This window comes from Suillus clintonianus (genome assembly GCF_016758775.1).
Source record: "Suillus clintonianus strain FC179 chromosome Unknown DEU56scaffold_162, whole genome shotgun sequence".
Lineage (NCBI taxonomy): Eukaryota > Fungi > Basidiomycota > Agaricomycetes > Boletales > Suillaceae > Suillus > Suillus clintonianus.
Genome location: NW_024539386.1, coordinates 43,910 through 61,530, shown reverse-complemented (window position 1 = coordinate 61,530; position 17,621 = coordinate 43,910). Strand labels below are relative to the sequence as shown.

Below are 17,621 nucleotides of genomic sequence, written 5' to 3'. Positions count from 1 at the left end.
GATAGGTAGTTGGATGCGGAATATGCCAAACAATGAGTATGCAATGTCTTCTGGCACAGTAGTGACACACTTAGATGCCCATTGGATTGAGCATCTCTCATCCCCAGTTGAAAAGTGACGAGGACACATGCATCTATACCCGTCGCATCCTCCAACTCATGCATGATCTTGACAGACTCCTTGTAGTTTGGGGAGTGGTCGTCGAGATATAGAGTCCAGTCCTGTTGGTGGAAGAGAATGACTTTAGGAGCCAAGAATTCCGGAATGGTCCATCCTCGGGTGTTCCAAATACTCTTGGTAAGGGAGCCAGACTTGGATGAATGCAGAACATCCGACAGGTAGATCATTGTGATGGCTGAATGGCGATACCACGCAAACATGGAATTGAGTGATTTTTGTAGCTCGACATTGTTGTACTGGTCGATGCAACATGAATCGACCCATGCCCAGTGTAACTTTGCCTTTTGGGCAATTTTGCAGAATTATTGCAACTTCACGAGACCGTTCCCACAGCACAGAATGATATCCCAAGCGCTCCGAACAAAGACATCTTGCAGCGGAATTTTGCCCTGTACCCCTGGTCCTGAAGGTGTTGGTCAGAGACAGCAACATCACGTGCCACTTCCTCGTCCTCTTCTGCAGGGGGATCTCAATGTTCTGACTTGAACATGTTGGACGTGACACACACTGGTTGCCATGAGCAGATGAAGGGAAGCAGTGTTATACAATGACTAGTAGAAAAATGGGAGCAAGGAGAGACAAGGTATAAAAAACTACTCACTCGCCTCCAGATAAGTTGGATAAGTTGTGTTTACTTTGGACAGTAGTACACATCACGATTAGCTTTCTAATGTTCTGAGTCGTTGAGGGTAGGTCGCCCTAGGGCCATGTCGATCTCGAGGTTCGGAAACAATGTCGACGATAGTACGAATGAGCTTGATTACTTGTTCCCTCTCTACGGCGTGTTTGTTATCTCGCGCTAGAGATCTGAGTTAAGATGCAGGTGTAGTCTGCGACCCGGTTTATTAGGTCGGGGGCATGGGAAGTGCAATCTGTAGTTGGCGGCTCTCGTTCTTCTGATTCTACACCATGTTCTGTTGAGAACATCTCTCTGAGCATCAAGCAACCAACGGGCAATGTACTGTGAATGAACCGGCCTGAATCAATAACTGCAAGAAAGATTAAAGCAACATACAAATGCCATGAGTTAACTGGGTCCGGAGTAAACTGCCGAGTTGACTGCTGATGCTGAGAGTTAACTGGGTCTGGAGTAAACCACCGAGTTAACTGACTGCCGAGCTTCGGTGCTTGAACTTACGGACAATCCACACAGAATGCTCCTGCTCCTGGTAAACACTGCCGGAAAAGACTATCAGCGGCGATCTCTCATATGAAAACAAGTCACAAGTGGGAGGATCCGTAAGGCCGAGCATACTTGAAACCTTCTCTGACTCAGTTCCGTGGTGACTCGGGTGTTCACACTAAATCAAAGAAATTAGATAGAGGCGAAGTGAAGTGTACTGATAGGACAGACCTCGCACAGAGGAAAAATGTTTTCCCCTTGTTGGGACCTGGCTTGTGGATGGTTTTCTCCTTCACGGGATCACCATGTACGAAGCAATTTGGTGGTTGGATTGGAGCCATCAGCTGCGACCACGCCGCTTTGCTGCGCGAAGCCGAATCTGAAGGCGTGGCTGAGGCGAGCAAGCCCTGCAAAAGTAGATTTTTGAGCGAAGCGGAAAGCTCAAGTGTGAGCTGATTGTCGGAGTCTATGTAGTCCTGGTGATCGGGAACGTCACCTGATGAATTTCCCTGGCTGCAAGGTGGCGAGACTGATGGCTGCGCAAAGAACGAGAGAGTTTGCTTTGACTGCCTTCAATTTCTTGGGCACTTTCGTGGCTGGACTGTCTGATGACTTGCATTTGGCAGAACTATCAGGGGGCACTGTTTAGTGTGACGAAATGGGATTGGACTGTAGTTTAGGTGGTGATACAAGCAGCTGACTCGTGGTGGGCATGCTAAATTTTGTAAGCTCAGCGAGGGATGCATTGGAGGTAGAATACCAACGGCAGGCCACGTGTGATTGGGCTGTGCAGCATCAGAATGTTTCCTGGGTAGTGGCGTGTCCGGAGTAAGCAAAAGCGACGAAAGTGAAGAATTGTTGGGTGAACGAAGCACATTCCCATTCCCAGAAAATGTGGACAGTAGCATCTGCTTCCCAGAATACTCTTCCCATCGTCGTCCTGCGAGCCGAGGCAGGTCTTTCCGATTCCCGTCCATTGGCAGGATGTCCCCGAGATAATTGTTCGCTAGCATCAGTTATTATTTCGTCTTGAAGATCAATATATATTGGACAGTGATCAGAACCTTTGAGCGATGGCTGAATGTCTCCGTGCTTGATCCAGGGGAGCATGCCCGAATGCAGTCAACCCTGAGACACATACAGGTGGAGATAGTACTCCCCAGTTGCTGGGGTCGCATTCCCAGGCAGAACCTGCAGCACAGTGAGAAGCACGAATTAACAACGAAAAAATTGGCGACGAGAATGATCTGAGACGGCCGCCGTCACAATGCACGGAGGTCAAAGAAAACAAATTCACGCACCCGGAACACACCCTTCCAGTTGTTCGGAGTTCTTTCCTGTCAATAACTTTATCAGGACGCCAGATTAGTACCAATCACGCTTTGGGTCGGTTTTGTTTGATTTGGAAATGGTGAAAGTCCACGGAGTTCATTTTAAGTGATTGGTAGAAACAGGAACCATATGGTAACCCCGAAAGATAAAGATTTAGGGGGCTTGCCTCGTTGGATGAGGTGGATTAATGATCAGATTTGGCGGGCCCAGCCGTGCATGAGCAAGCAAATGTTGTCATGGTGGCGTTTATGAACTTCTGAGGGTCATAACCTGGAAATATGCCACTTCTGCCTCACATTTCTCTGCACATCGCCATTAAACACTGGACGCTCGCATCAAGTCCGATGATCCTATACTCTCATTGCTATGATCCTGGTATTTTTTTAAAAATGTATTTTGAGAATGATTCACATCAGCGAGTCTCACGATAGCATGCTGTCATCTCAATCATTCCTCACTGAGATATCCAGCGTATGAATTTTGCAATTTGCCTCCAAATCACGACTTCTGCATGTGATGCTCACCTAGGCCATTCTGCCGCATCTGAAGCATATTTCAGAGCCTTTCTTTAGTACCCCATTTCAACATCAAAACTAAGATCCGATCCTTGCACCTATAATACCCAGGGACGATCACTGCAGCCAACGCACTAGTCTATCATATTTTGCGGTACGTCCTTCAGTAAAGCAATTTTGATCATTCTCACTTATGAAGGCACTGGAGCAGCAGATCCTTCTCGCTCTTTCTATGACACGAACTCAAGTCCCTATGCTCGAAGCGAAGCATTTACAGATGTGAGACGAAAAGAGACTGATGTCCTGGGCGAGCTTAGCAATGAGGCATCTTCAGACAACAGTTAGTTGTTCCATGCAACAAGCATACACTACTAATAATATTTTTAGATGATAACCTTCCCTCTGATTTTTGAAGACGACCAAGACGTCCATGAGTGGTCGCGACCGCATTACTTCTCAGCTATGAAAGCAATGACCTTACAATTCTCATACCAGTTGGAGTGCTGGAAAAGTCTATCTATGCGTTTTGGTTCTCCTCGTTGGTTTGCAGTCTAGCAGCCGCAGTGAACAGTCTCCTCGGTCTCCCCTGGAAGCAAACTATGTAGTAAGTCTATCATCGTCCTGCCAGTTCCCGTGTCTAATGAAAGTCATTCAGTCGCTCTTCGGGACATAGGGCACTTCCTTCACAGTCAATCAGAAGAAGGCTCAAACACAGGTTCGTCGTCTATGCTGTCCTTTTCCTACCTTCCATTAGCGCTTGCACCAATGTCATCCCTCCCGTTGTGTAATATGTGCCATCCATCCTGTTCCATTCAAGTCGAGTTTGGTCGCTTTGCTCGTTGCGTATTAGCTGTTGTCTCATTTGTGCTGTCTTCTTTTCTTTCATTTCATTTCATTACTGATGTACTACTAGTATGTGTGTGTCTTGCCATAGTCCAATGCAAGACTCGTTGATTATTCGACATGTTTCGCGCTGTTCACCAATCTCATGGCATCTCTGGTGCGATACAGGCATGTGTGACTTACTGATGTTCGTTCGATCAACACAAATGTTTCTGATGCGCTCCTCTGATGCTCAACTACTTGTGCTCCTTATTAGATCTTCATCCGTTCTCATATGTGCCAATCTGCGTCTTCTCTGCTTCCACTGATGAGGAGCTCATCTCATTCACACAGGCAAACGTCACGGCACCTCAGCAGGATGTCTACTTGCCGCACAAGCACGGAAGAACAACGCACTTCTATTACCTCCCGTCCTCCTTCTTGGAGGCAATAACATTTGGTCAGTTCAAGAGACCGGACGTGAAGCTTCTTACCCAGTCAGCTAATTACCGGCTCAACACTGAATTGTACACCACACTGCTCGGACGCTTGGCAAATGTTCGGTGAGTATGGTTTCATTGCTACACCGGCATCCAAGCTAACTCTCCGCCAGCTTTGGTATGTCAGCCCGATTGCTGGGAAGTTGTCAATACCTTTTTGAATTCAGCTGATACTCTGGAACAAGGGAAGGCCTGGCGAGTCTGGGGATGTTCTTATTCCATAAGCGTTACAAGTGAGGCTTGAGATGTGCGAGACTATCCAGAGGGTCAGGAGATGGCTGCGAGGCCTGAGAGCTTCCTAGTCTAGGCTTAAGGGCTGTGAGGCCCGGGCTCAATGGATAATGGGGTCTGAGAGTTATATAAATAAATGTGATGTAGCTAGTACAACTAAGCTTCATTGTTACTTCTAGGACTCGGAATTCCTAAACCATCCCATATCTTAGGAAGATCAGAGAGGTCAAGCCTTACGAATTGTAAATTGTGAACCTTTGCAGATAGCTTTATCCACGAAGCAGGAAAGCGCTCTTTGAGGTCTTCAAAATACTTTGTAGCTGCTAACTCACACCCATCAAAATGTTCCACTGAGTTTATATCAGCCGAGTTGAGCAAGTCTCAGTAGTATCCCAGCGACCATTCTTTGACTGCTTTGATGATCTAGATAATATCATTGTAAATTGAACCTCAAAGCCGGAAACAACTTACCAATGTTGCTGCCAGCCCACCCGACTTGGGGCTATAACCTAATGGCGGTGGAGAACTACCCACAGATGGCCTGGATGTTCCAAACAATAATGAGTGCATCACATTACATTGGACTTGGTCTCCGATGGTCCCCTAGAATGTATGAGTGAATTTGCCTACCAATGTAGGAGAAGGAGTCTTACATTTTTATGGGTCATATAGGGCACTCTATCTAACACATTTTGTACCGCCATTTGAGATTGGTCTGGCTCCCTTGCCTGCAACCCTAGTAGGTAGGCAGAAAGGACCTGAAACCTTGCTTCCTTGAAAGCTATCAACTCATTTTTGCGTGATGCAAAGATGTGAGAGGACGCAAGTATATGACACATAGCTTCATCTGGGATACCAAGACCATACAGGGCCTGGAGAGCTTGGCTTGTGACAATATAGCCTTTAGCACGATCAATTGTCATCTGCAATGATCATGGAAGGTCGAAGTCCTGTCCATAATGTGTGTTGCCTGTCTGTCGAGAATGTTGTGCTTGCTGGTCGAGAAGACAGTTTGGAAGATTATCCAACTCGGTCAAGGATGGTAAGAATTTGCGAAGCATGCCGGTTGTAAGATTGTGAAGTAAGGTGCCAGTTAATGTAATGGGAAGGGAGTGCATATACTTTTGCAGAGAGGCATTGACATCAGTCCCGTTCCACAGATTCCCTGCCTTTTTACGTTTGGGGATTGTATGTACAAAAATGTAGATGCTGTGTTCCTTGGCGTTACTGCGAAGAAGCCCAAGAAGCTTGGAGAAAACTGGTCTGAGGACACCAAAATAAAAGAGAACTGGAGTCATCAGAGAACTCGGGAATGCCCACAGGCATTCCTGGACGCCTATGCCCAATTGTTTAGCGGCAGGATTTGCCAAAGCAAGTACGCCCCAAACAATGAATAGGTTCCGCTCTCTGCCAGTGTCTGCATCCAAATCATATTGGAAGGATTTGAGTTGGAAGGGCCGAGGAGGAACACCACAGGAAAGATGGAAGGCCATATTAAAAAGGGATAGAATGTTCTGTTCCCTATCTAAAAGTTTTTTGATCGCTTTTTCATCTACTGTTCCATTTCTGCGTATAACTCCCAATCCTGCTCTGCCCTTGTTGGCAGCGACTAGCTGATCATAAAGTGTCTGAACCAGGGGCTGGAGTAGGGGCTGATTTTTCTGTTGCTGAAAAATAGACTGTCGGCAACCCAGATCGTCTGTAATCTCCAGCGTAGAGAACTCTTCATAAAGTGTTCCGCAATGGCTAGGAAGCACACTTTGAATAGTGGTGGTAAAATTATTGATGACGTCTCTAGCAATAGAGCCAAGCTGATTAAATTTGACCACATGGAAGGTACTGGTGGAATCTGGAACGTTGACTGCTTGGCCATCAGCGGAAAATGTGGATCCATAATCACGATGTTCGGTTCTAGCAGTTTTCGCAGCCTTCAACCATACAAACTTGAATCGAGTATATGGCATTGAAAATGTCATAGACTCCACTGGAGGATGAACAAAGATTTTGTTTTCTGATAGTAAACTGTTTAAATTGTCAGGGTCTAAACACCCTAAAGTTACTACAAAGGTTCACACACCGTAAAATTGATACTTCTCCCTCAGGGCGTTTGTCTTCATTCAGCATGAAAAACTTTTTTGATGGTGCCTTCAGTACCCCATTTTCTTCATCTAAGGGTAGACAGTCGCCAAAGTGCACATCCACCATATCCAGCATAAGATTTTGCTCTTCTTCATCCTCTTCATCCTCATCCTCATCCTCTTCCATCCAGACTTCAGGGTCAACTGCAGTAATGATTAAAAACCACTGGAATGAATTGAGTGCTGTCCTATCAGATTTTAAGGTGTTGGGTCTTTGAACTTTCCCACACTCAATTCTTGTTGGATTGTTTTGTACCTTTAGACCTATGATACTGAATGCACTTCCATGCTGCCTATTCGCTTGCCTCACACTTCCACATCCTGAGAGTGCACATAGCTACATATATATCTAGAGGACTCAGGTCAATTTGGACTTACTTACTGTCCCTTACTTGGACTCAGTATCTGTCTTCTGCCGAGTTTGCGTGCAGAGCGCTAATATCATCACTGATTATGTCTATCATCTTCTTAGCCTCATCAAGACTTGTCTTCCATATTCCTAAGGACCTCTACTGTTTGCTGCCACTGACATTCCACTTCACACATATTGCACGCTAGCCACCTCCTTCTGCATATTTCATGCATCACATGTGCACGTCACATATACATCATGCATCATTGTGCACCTTTGCATATCTTTGGCTTATCACCTATTACAATAATATGATCAGACCAACCCCCCTATCTTTTTCTCCCACCTTGTACTGCTTTATGATGTTTCTATCACCTTCTTGTACATCATCATTTATCACTGCCTTATCTTGTATCTCTTATCTTGTGCCCTGTACCCTTACCTTTGATTCAGTAGCCCTGCCCTGAAGTACTCTTTACCTATAAGTAGTTGATCTGCTTGTCCAGTAGTCTCTAACTTGAATCTACTCAGTATTCTGATAGACCTTCCTTGAGTAGGATCACTCTCGTATTACTTGACTCTACTTGGACTCTTCGTTCCTGTATCTGATACTCGATCAATACCACTTAGCCTTATATTGACTTGCCGACTCTTGTCACCAAATCTTGATACCAACGATACAAACGACCCTCTGTTCTATCGACCTTTCTCTTGAGACTTAGCTATTCTACTTAGCTATTCTACTAGCTCACCTCTCGAGGTATATTTCCTTGTGACTCCCAGAGTTCACAGTCCTATTTCCTCACCCACATCATCATTCGCGATACACATCTTCAATACATACCTATGATTTCGGACACTCATTGACTGAAGAATGAGTGCATACCAATGAGATTACTCGCCTATGTGCCATAGGCTCCGTGTTACGCAAAGGAACACTTCAGCAAATCATATTTTCTATCAATATTCATGAGGTCCATTGGGCTGCTATTGAGGTCAATGGTGTCAATTGAAACATCTCATATGCTGACACTCTTAGGTGGAGTTTTCCTACTCACAACATTAACACCATTTGTCATTGGCTGAGCTGTCACGGCCTCTCTGGATTTAACGAGGCAAACACGCTGCAGCATGGCAAACAGCTGGATGTGTTTTTGTGCGGAATAGCAGCCATCAACACAATCAAGCACACTGTGTTTCATGATCCTCTGTTCGATAATGACAGAGCATTCTCCCTCTGCATGGACGAGTTTCTGGATCTTGCTCATGATCATCTCGAGGTACAACTATCTCATGCTAAGTGATGTAATGTCATTGAGCATTGATTTTATAGCTCTCAGTTCCTGGTGACGGCATTGATATATGTAACAGTTCAGACATCGACAATGGCAGTGCCTTCAAGTTTGACTCAGATGCGGAGACACTGGAGAGCAGGGACAATTTTACCCCTGCAAAGCCATTATCCCTGCAGAAAAAACCCAAACTCAACCTCCATACTACTGATGCAGACCAGAACAAAGGTCTGTTCAAGTTCTTCCCACAAATATCACGCGAGGAGCATCTACATCATGCTTGGAACCCTTTTGCTTGGGAGCTCAGGGATAAGGAGCAGGACCTTTATCAGCAAGAATTTGAGAAGTTTGAGAAGGCTCCTCACACATGTGAAAGAGCAGCAGAGTGAAAGAGAAAACAGCGAGCACATGAAAAAGTCGCTAAGCAGGTAAGCATATGTCTTCTTTTCTCTTGTCTTAATGGCTCACATGTTCTGTCCTCAGAAATTGAAACCTCTGGCTCCGTTGATTCTGTTCTTCACGACAGCAAACCTCCGTCACCAGTGTATCGCGGAGGCATCACGTCCATATCACCAATTGCAAAGGCATGCCTGCACGAAATAGACATCCAACCTAGGCCGCAAGCGCAAGTGGGAGGACATAGATGCTTTATGCATCAACTGGCAAAGCCCCCTGTTATCGCCAACTATTGAAATGGCTGCTCCCCATGTTGGCTATGGTATGTCGCCAGTGCAGATTGAGTGTGAGCTTCAACATATCGACCACACTCACTTTGGCTGGATCCATGCGCAAGTTATAGGAAGCTGGATTGACCATAGTGGGACACGACCAGCATGGCATAGCATTGTCCTTGCTCGTGTTCAAAAGGGCAACCTTCCCTTAACAACTGCAACACCACCAACCATCCTCACAAAGTATCCTGAAGTCACAAAGACCATTATTGAAGATCTCCGTGCTCTGCGTGCAGTTGGTGTGGCTTTGGACACAATACATTGTCATGGTGTAATCATTGCTCACCTCACGGTCTCTTGCCCAGAAATCTTCGAGGCCACTGCCAAGGACAGCTCAAAATTCCAATGTACTGAGTCTTGGGTCAAGAAATTTGTAGATCGGACTGTCAATTGGACATTCTGTCGTGCCACACAAGCTGCACAAAAGACCCCCTTCCAATGCTGATCAACTCTGTCTGGACCAATTTTATTGTCTGACCTTAACTATCCGGGATTGTGTGATCTTCGATGCTTCACGTCAACATTGACCAGACCAACATCATGTATCAACCTGTGAACACCACTGCATATGAAGAAGTCGGTTCCAAGCAAGTTGCAGTGATTGCACAGGGGGAAAACCAAGCATTCATCGTGCTCGTTGGCATATCTGCCTCTGGGGATGCTCTCCCATTCCAGGTCATCTATTGTGGCAAAACAGCTCGTTCACTCCCCTCGAAAACCATGCTGCAATTCACAGACGCACAAGACTTGGGCTTTAAGCTCTGCTTCTCCAATACCAACACCTATTGGTCAACATTCGAGCTCATGTGTGATTATGTTTGCAATATTCTAGATCCCTACTGGACAAAACAAAAGGAGCTCATTGGGGCTCCTGATGACCAGGAATGTATCCTACAGCTGGATGTTTGGTCAATACACAAGTCCGTGCAGTTTTGCACTTGGCTTGATCAACAGTACCCATGGATCAAGTACTGCTTTGTTCCTGGTGGCTGCATCAGAATCACTCAGCCATGTGATGTTGGTGTTCAATGCCCATTCAAGCTTACTGTCAAGTGATCTCAACATGCTGATATTGTCGAGGAATCATTGTCATTGCTGAAGAAAGATGAAGATGTGCATGTCATTCGACTTAACACAACATTACCCACACTCCACGATAGATCTTTACAGTGGCTCATCAACGGTTACCATGCTATCAACAAGCCTGACGTAGTCAAACAGGTATGTCACTCATACTGTCCTCATTTTTCTCGCTGATGACTTGAAACACTCAGTCATTTTTTCAGTGCAAGGCTGGCACAGCATTGAACCTCTCTTTTGAGAGCCACACCAGTCGTGAAGCACTTCATGCACTGTGTGATGTGCAGAAAAATGACACCATGACTTGGGAGCGTATCAAAACAGCTCAATACAAGACCCCCAATGCTGGCAAAGAAGTAGAGCCACCTTTCCCACATGCCATGGATGTCAAGCTTGATCCTAGTGATGTTTCTGTGGATACTGTTCTGCAACACATTGCATTGGGTGAATCATCTGTCCCTCATGGCTATAGCGCTGACGAATTGGGCAATTTGCTGGTAGACAACAAGTCAGAGAGCTATGAGCGAGAAGTGCTAGATGACATGACAGGGCTTCAATCTATGGCTGATGGGTCTAAGGAGGTTGAGGCCAAGGGTCGTGGCAAGCAGAGGCATGTTGCAAACACTCAGTACAAAATGTTTTGGATGCATTAGATGGTTTTTCATATTTTTACCGCTTGTCACACTTTAGCTTCGACGGCCCCAAAATTGGTGTGACAGTCACATGAAATAGCTTTGATTCGTCACCTGACCTTCCCAATAAGTAAGCTTTACTATGCTGAGCGATTATGTGTATGGCCCAGTATTATTAGGCTTAGTTATCATAATCCTCAACACCAGTGTTAAATCATGTCCTATATCCTCCTATACTATTAGGTGTTCTACAGCGGGAGGCTCGGCAACACCCTTTAACTGTTTGGCACTGTATCCCGCCTGAAATCGCTCTCCCACGCCCACTGAGCTTTCGGCAAAGGTACACATTCCTCCCTGGCGGGATTCTCACGCCTCTTGGTCTTGCTCATCGTCATTGCCAGTGCCGTCTCATCCTCCTCAGCCCCTGTGGCACTATCTGAGGCCCTTATCCCAGTCTTACCAACTTGTTGACGCCATCGCAAACCTCTGGGCGCCCTCCTGAGCCTCTAGAGTTGCTACCCTCCTGCTGCGGCCCACCTGCCCACCTCCATCTTGCCCTCCCGCCCTCCCGACCTCACCATCTAAGCCATCTAGATGCCCTCAAACATCTAGACATCTCCCTTAGCCTTTAGAAGTTGCGGCCCTCCTGCCATCCTACCGTCCTTCCTTCCTCAGCATCTGCGGCATATCTCCATCCTTTACATCCTAGCTGTTATACTGGCTGACCGCCGAGGATGCTCCTGTACTTGGTCTGTTTTTGTGGTGGCTAGGCTAGTACCACTGTTATTGTATTGTGTGCGTATGTTTCGTTTTCAAGGTAGCCTCCTACACATGTTGATGCCCTCCTCAGCCTCTAACATTGCTGCCGTGTTACCCTCCGCATGCCTAGTAGAACGTGCTACTCTTTTGTGTTTGGTTCGTTTTCACAGTGGCTACCATCCTCGTATAACTACTACTACTACAATCAATGTATTGTTTGACAATGCTTTTGAATCCAACTATATTCCTCATTCCCTCGATTTGATTTGTCAACAGAAAGGACTTTGTGTATATTTGACAGGCAAGGTGACTACTAGTAAGGTCTAAAAGTTCATCAAGTCTAGCGCAGATTCATAATTTTGATCTAGATTAGCCAAAGCTTCATCAAAGTTGAATTCAGATGACCCTGAGCTCATGGATGGACCAGCGCCAATGCTACCTGCAGGCAAGATGCTCGACATGCTAACTGCATCGTTGTTGATGAATTGACCAAGACCGCCGGCTGTTGACGTGAGCTCAGGTGAAAGCAAATTTGGGATAGTGGGAGAGGTGGATGGTGGATTTGGGATAGTGGAAGGAGTGGATGACGTGAGCTTGAGGGTTGTTGTATGGCCAGAAGGGGTAGTATTAACAGGAGGTGTATCCTCGCGGGGGGAATCCAATTTGTCATCACTTACGACAGTGGCATTGCTCTTATATGCCTTCCTGTAATGACCAGAATTGTCGGAAGCCCCACGTTTCTTCCCTTTGTCTGAGCGGGTCCAGCGGCGTTCATCGACAATGTCTCCGCTGTTGACCTTCTCACGATGTTCTTGACAAAGTTTTTGTACTCATCTTCTTCCAGGTGCCTCCAACAGATTTCACCAGCTTCCCACTTATCCAACAGCATCTCCAAATCAGGTAGGGCGCTGGATACATTGCTCAGGTTAACGAAAGGTATATTGTCGGGCCAACCTTCAATGACAACAAGGTAGCGCTGGACGACACTCCGCCAGTAGTTCGCCCAATGCATCCACGCTGACAGATCCTGTGTGATCACCTCTAGAAAATTTGTTGTAGTTAGTAATATAAAATAAAATAAAATACAAAGAACTTATGGAGTGTCCTGTTGATCTCATGGTGGATTGCGCTCCGAACATCTGAGGTGAGTTGTTTATGGCTTCTTGCAGCGCCTGATAGATGCAGTCAGTGGAGAGCAAGTTTTTGATATAAAAATGATCCCTACCTTTCATACCCTGAATGGCAAACCCCTCCATCTTACTCACAAGATCCTGGTTGTCGATATTCATCATGGAGCCCATGAACTCATCAACACCTTCAGTTGCAAAGGCAACACCGTGGAGTGGGAGATCTGTAGAGCCACATGTCGCGTAGAAGATAGTCTCAGCACCTGTCCATGTCCGCAAGTTGTTGAGCTGGTAGCTGTGTCAATAAGTAGTAGCGAAATAAATAAATAATGACTTGCCTCATTCTCGACAGCCTTGAGTGTCTGTGTCACGTCATTGACCTTCAATTTTGTTGAGATGCAGATGCCAGTCGTCTTCGTTTCCTTGTGCTCGCTGTACTCCTGCAAAAGCTGCTCCTTCTTGTCCTTTGTAAGGTCGCGATATTCAGCACGGTTCTCGTCACTGACGAGCTCTTGCAACACAGCCTTGCCCGTGGCCCCTTGACAAGTCATCAGTTTGTGCATGCTAAGGACAGAAAGACACTTACCATTCTCCTTGTCTTCATGGCGCTTCTTCCAGCAGAAGGTGTTCCATGTGTTTAACTTTGAACATTGGTAGCGTAAATCCCGCGACCCATGCACAGGTCATTCTGGATGCGGTGGAAACTCTTATGATGCGAGGACACAATAGTATTCACCGTCTCCTCGAGCTCATTCCAAGCACTGTCAAGAGCCATCTTATTGACGGGATTTATCGTGATGTTGGGAAGTAAGTGCAGCACGTGCTTCCTTGCTGAGGGTCACCTTTGGACAACAAGGAGGCTGCACTTGAACACGCCTGCGACTGTTTGTCGCCATGAAGGTGTGCAAAACCATCAGAATGGTAAAATTCATCTTGTTGGTGAACAGCTTTTATAAGTCAACAGCAAATACAAATTTACAGTGCTAAAACAACCAATGGAATGCAACACATCGGGTGATCTACGAAAAGAACAGGTAAAACAAATAAATTGCGCACAAGAAACTTAGGCCGCCAACTACCCTGAAGAAGTACGAAACAAATGTGAGAGGCGGCTGTGAATGACGATAGAATCAGCGAACTAAAATGCATTAAAGGTGATTGAAAAAACCTTTTGATGATCCTGCTGAAGGTCCACAAGGAGCGCTCTAGCCAGATTGGACGCCTGTTCATACATCAGATCCCATTTCAGGGATCAAAGCACTGCCTCCCAGCGGCTGTTACAAACAGATCGGATGAGTTTGTGAAGCCTGTGAAGTACTGCGTCATCCATATTGAAACGATCCAGTATGGCATCTGTGTGTGGGCCAAGGCTAATTAGCGGTGCTTCTTGCATTTCAAGTCTAGGAGCCATTGGACCCTTGGCCAAAAATGTGTTAGCAGGCTGACATTGTCGGATCTTGTTAGGTGGTGTGTTGGAATCTGTAAGTGCCATACTTCTACCCTCCCGAATAGCAGAGGAGGACACCATGTTGGACTTTGCATTGGCTTGAAGATCATGCTGGAACTGCTGAGCAGGACGCGCAGAACAATGAATGCGGGAACCTGTGACAGCCATAGGTGCCGGAAAGTGTGGGACCGCAGCTGGATTGATCTGACTTGCTGGGTCTTGAAAAAAAAACATAAAAGAGTAAATCAATTCCAGGTTGCAAGAGAAAAGGTGTAAACTTACAGTGGTGAGGAGGGACAACACCTTTAATGCGGCAGCGCTCTGTGAAGCACTGCAAATGTGGAACTGCGAACTCTTCACTAAAAGCCTGTACCAAGACAGATATATCTCCTCCAATGTGGTCGGGAGTTTCATCTAATTCACGCGGTGTGATATAAACGTCAACAGAGAGATGCTGTGGCAAAAGAGTCGGTGTAGCTTCAGAGCCAGGGAAACAAATGAGGAGGGAGATCCCGCCATCGAGACAGTCCTGCACTGCGATCTATCGCCCCCCATCCCATTAGCATCCAGATAGATAGGACATAATATTTATTACTCACTGCATCAAAAAGGTCCTGCAACGCCGCCTCAACAACTTCTTCATGTGTGAAAGACTTCTCGTCCAATGTGGTTAGGCAATAGCATGGGTAACCTATGGGTTGCTACACGCTAACCCGTACTCGTACCCACCACCCAAGGGTACTGTGGGTCATGGGTTATGTGATGGGTCGAGTGGGTTTCTGTGGGTCAATGGGTCACCCATGAGTAGCACCACAAAATCAAGGTCACCATATGGTATAGACGGTCAGGGTAATGTACATTCAGTAAGAGTACTATATATCAAACCAGAATGGCATTCCATCCATCTTCCAGAGCCTCCTCGTCACCTTCGACATCCGGTAACACTGCAACGCCAAGCACATCAGTATCTTTTACTAGTCCCATGTTGCTCCAGCAGCCCAGACACAACAATGCTCGAATTGACTGCGACGAGAGCCGGCTGCGGACATGCGAAAGCAGAAGGCGGCCCCAACTAAAGATTCATTTGACATTGACAGATGTTGCTACACCGTACACTTAGCAGCGATCATTAAAATTAAAATGTGCCACGTACCAGGAATTGTAAGGTAGTCAAGTGCCATGCAAGACAAGCACAGATACGTAGTACGATGTTCATGCCACCAGGCAAGGACATCTTTTGTGTGCTCCATCTTGGCACCCAGATAGGATTCGAGTTCATTTTGCACCTGCAAAATTTTTGGAGGAGCAAGGGCAGGGAGCTCGTCGAAAATGTTTGAGGCCTCAATGAAGTGCTATCAATTAGTTGCGAGAATATAATGGAACAAGGCATACCACATACCTTAGTAGTAATGGAAGTCTCAACAGTCTTGATCTCTGGCCCTGCATCCACAACGATCCTAGAATAGTGGAGATTAAATTCGTCGTGGACGAGTTTCTCAGCGGTTTGGATCCAGTCGGCAGGCCATCCAGTGGTTTGGAAATATGAGAGCTTGTGGTGTGGTGAGCGAAAGTGATTCCGTGTAGCCTGTTAGTGTAGACTACCGATCCATTTGAGTGCGAGTATTATAGCTTGTCCCAAGGGGATTGCTACTGAGGGAAGTCTTCGCAATAAATGCAAAGGAATCAATCTGACGGGCTTAAGATCTGAGCGGCCGGTGAGCGATGGGAGATCCGATGTGAGAGGAAGATGTCCGGACGGGAACGATTCTGATGGGACGGGTATCTAGTGGTACAGATTTGTCAAGGTGTCGAGGTAGCAAGGTATCGAGGTGGCAAGGTGTCTAGGTGTCGAGGTCTCGATGTAACGAGCTACCGGAAGTGATCCGAGGAACGGGAAGAAGTCCGTTGCGGTACGGAAGACTAAGGGGACTTGTTGATCACACCAACTTAGATAGAAAATCCAAGGGAGTAAAAGGAAGTAATATTGGCAGAGTACGATGCAACTATTTATCTTAACCCGTAAGAACTCGGGATCCGTTTAAGCGACGGTAGTATAGGCGAGTCCATAGCGCAATAATATGTAAGGGATGGTAAGCGGCCTCATGTATGGGAATGTACATGTAAAACAGTCTGCTGCTTGATCAGAGTGATAAAAGGAGAGAAATGACGCACCAATGGGGATGGATGGACATGGATGGACAGGAACGAGGGGCAATTGAGGGAATCCGTCGCGGGTTGCGTATCCGTTAGGTGTCCGGGAGGGACGGGAGTCGACGGAATAGGCTGGATGAGCGTGGACATGAATACCTGACCAGGTGAGCTCCGGATCGTGCATAACGGGTGATTGTGAGGCTGGCGCTGGAATGTTCGGTACAGCGGGTGCAAGACTACATGGGATTGAGGTATTGTTTTAGCATGAAAATCAAACTCACCCATGGCGATCTGATAAACTTCGGAGCTGTCAGTTAAAGAGTAGTACCGGTCCAGTGTTTTCTTTCCAAGTGAGAGTGCAGTGCGCACAGAACCATTGAGTGATTCGTCAGACTTGTGAGATGTCAGGATCTCATTGATATGGTCAATGGCAGGGATGACGGTGGCTAGATTGGGGGTTGCACACGAGAAGAATGTGGTGGCATCCTTAAACACCTGTGGAGTAGTGGAGTATAATTATTATGTCAGCAAACACACGACAAATGACATCAGTGTGACTTTACCTTCAATATCTCACACAGTTCAGATGTGCTGTCCCACTCTGCCTCAGAGAGCTCCAACATCCTCAGGTTATGCTCCCATTTTGCTGTCATTTCCTCCAGGGCTGGCTGATAGTCAATCACAAACCAAAGCATTTCAAATGTGGAGTTCCAATGTGTTGCTACGTCACGTGGCATAATTCTAACGGTGCGTTTTTGCTTTTGCAGTAATAACTTCCAAGCCGGCAGCAAAATTGTGGAGGAGTGAATGATTTTGAAGGTGATTTTGCGGAGTTTGGGTGGGTGAGGGTGGTTTTCAGTGAGTGGCCTGATTTACTATGTGTAGCACTTACCTTGACAAGCATCACTTTGACTGGACGCATACTTTGCATCAGATCTGCACGCTTGTCAGCATCCATCGTTTCCATCTCGTCAACCCACCCCCTTCAACGTCATCATCAACATCTCCTTCATCTCCATTATACCAACCTGCGCTCATGAGCCCATCTACACTATCATCACCACTATCATCACCGTCCCCGTCCTCTACTGGTAAGTCATCATCGATGTTGGCCTTTGTTGAATCAAATTGTTTGAGGATAGATTTCGCCACGAGGTTGATGATGTGTAGAAAGCATTGAGTGCGCGTTGGCGCCCCGCTAAAAGATTG

At 46.3% G+C, this 17,621-nt stretch overlaps 6 protein-coding genes across 6 annotated transcripts; 3 read left to right on the top strand and 3 right to left on the bottom strand.

The window, feature by feature from the left end:
* Positions 1-1,118: 1,118 nt before the first annotated feature.
* Positions 1,119-2,316, bottom strand: DEU56DRAFT_761607 (uncharacterized protein; the record flags this gene model as incomplete). The annotated part of the gene is made up of 5 exons (XM_041350562.1): positions 1,119-1,169; positions 1,293-1,356; positions 1,535-1,710; positions 1,800-1,931; positions 2,005-2,316. The coding sequence occupies 5 exons, from the start codon at positions 2,314-2,316 to the stop codon at positions 1,119-1,121; spliced, it is 735 nt and encodes a 244-aa protein (XP_041201719.1).
* A 1,027-nt stretch (positions 2,317-3,343) lies between these two features.
* On the top strand, positions 3,344-4,709 carry DEU56DRAFT_761606 (uncharacterized protein; the record flags this gene model as incomplete). The annotated part of the gene is made up of 6 exons (XM_041350561.1): positions 3,344-3,429; positions 3,646-3,754; positions 3,824-3,865; positions 4,085-4,150; positions 4,327-4,535; positions 4,658-4,709. 6 exons carry the CDS (start codon positions 3,344-3,346, stop codon positions 4,707-4,709), a joined length of 564 nt encoding a protein of 187 aa, XP_041201718.1.
* Positions 4,710-5,635: 926 nt separating this feature from the next.
* Positions 5,636-6,968, bottom strand: DEU56DRAFT_919324 (uncharacterized protein; the record flags this gene model as incomplete). Its single annotated transcript, XM_041358255.1, has 2 exons — positions 5,636-6,725; positions 6,781-6,968. 2 exons carry the CDS (start codon positions 6,966-6,968, stop codon positions 5,636-5,638), a joined length of 1,278 nt encoding a protein of 425 aa, XP_041201717.1.
* Positions 6,969-9,205: 2,237 nt separating this feature from the next.
* Positions 9,206-9,661, top strand: DEU56DRAFT_748441 (uncharacterized protein; the record flags this gene model as incomplete). Its single annotated transcript, XM_041349359.1, has 1 exon — positions 9,206-9,661. The coding sequence occupies one exon, from the start codon at positions 9,206-9,208 to the stop codon at positions 9,659-9,661; it is 456 nt and encodes a 151-aa protein (XP_041201716.1).
* A 611-nt stretch (positions 9,662-10,272) lies between these two features.
* On the top strand, positions 10,273-10,949 carry DEU56DRAFT_748442 (uncharacterized protein; the record flags this gene model as incomplete). The annotated part of the gene is made up of 2 exons (XM_041349360.1): positions 10,273-10,437; positions 10,491-10,949. Coding segments are annotated over 2 exons (624 nt in total), but the record flags the coding sequence as incomplete, so codon positions are not given.
* Positions 10,950-12,010: 1,061 nt separating this feature from the next.
* DEU56DRAFT_761603 (uncharacterized protein) lies at positions 12,011-13,589 on the bottom strand (the record flags this gene model as incomplete). The annotated part of the gene is made up of 7 exons (XM_041350560.1): positions 12,011-12,392; positions 12,485-12,728; positions 12,781-12,859; positions 12,953-13,077; positions 13,149-13,352; positions 13,401-13,455; positions 13,551-13,589. The coding sequence occupies 7 exons, from the start codon at positions 13,587-13,589 to the stop codon at positions 12,011-12,013; spliced, it is 1,128 nt and encodes a 375-aa protein (XP_041201714.1).
* Positions 13,590-17,621: the final 4,032 nt, after the last annotated feature.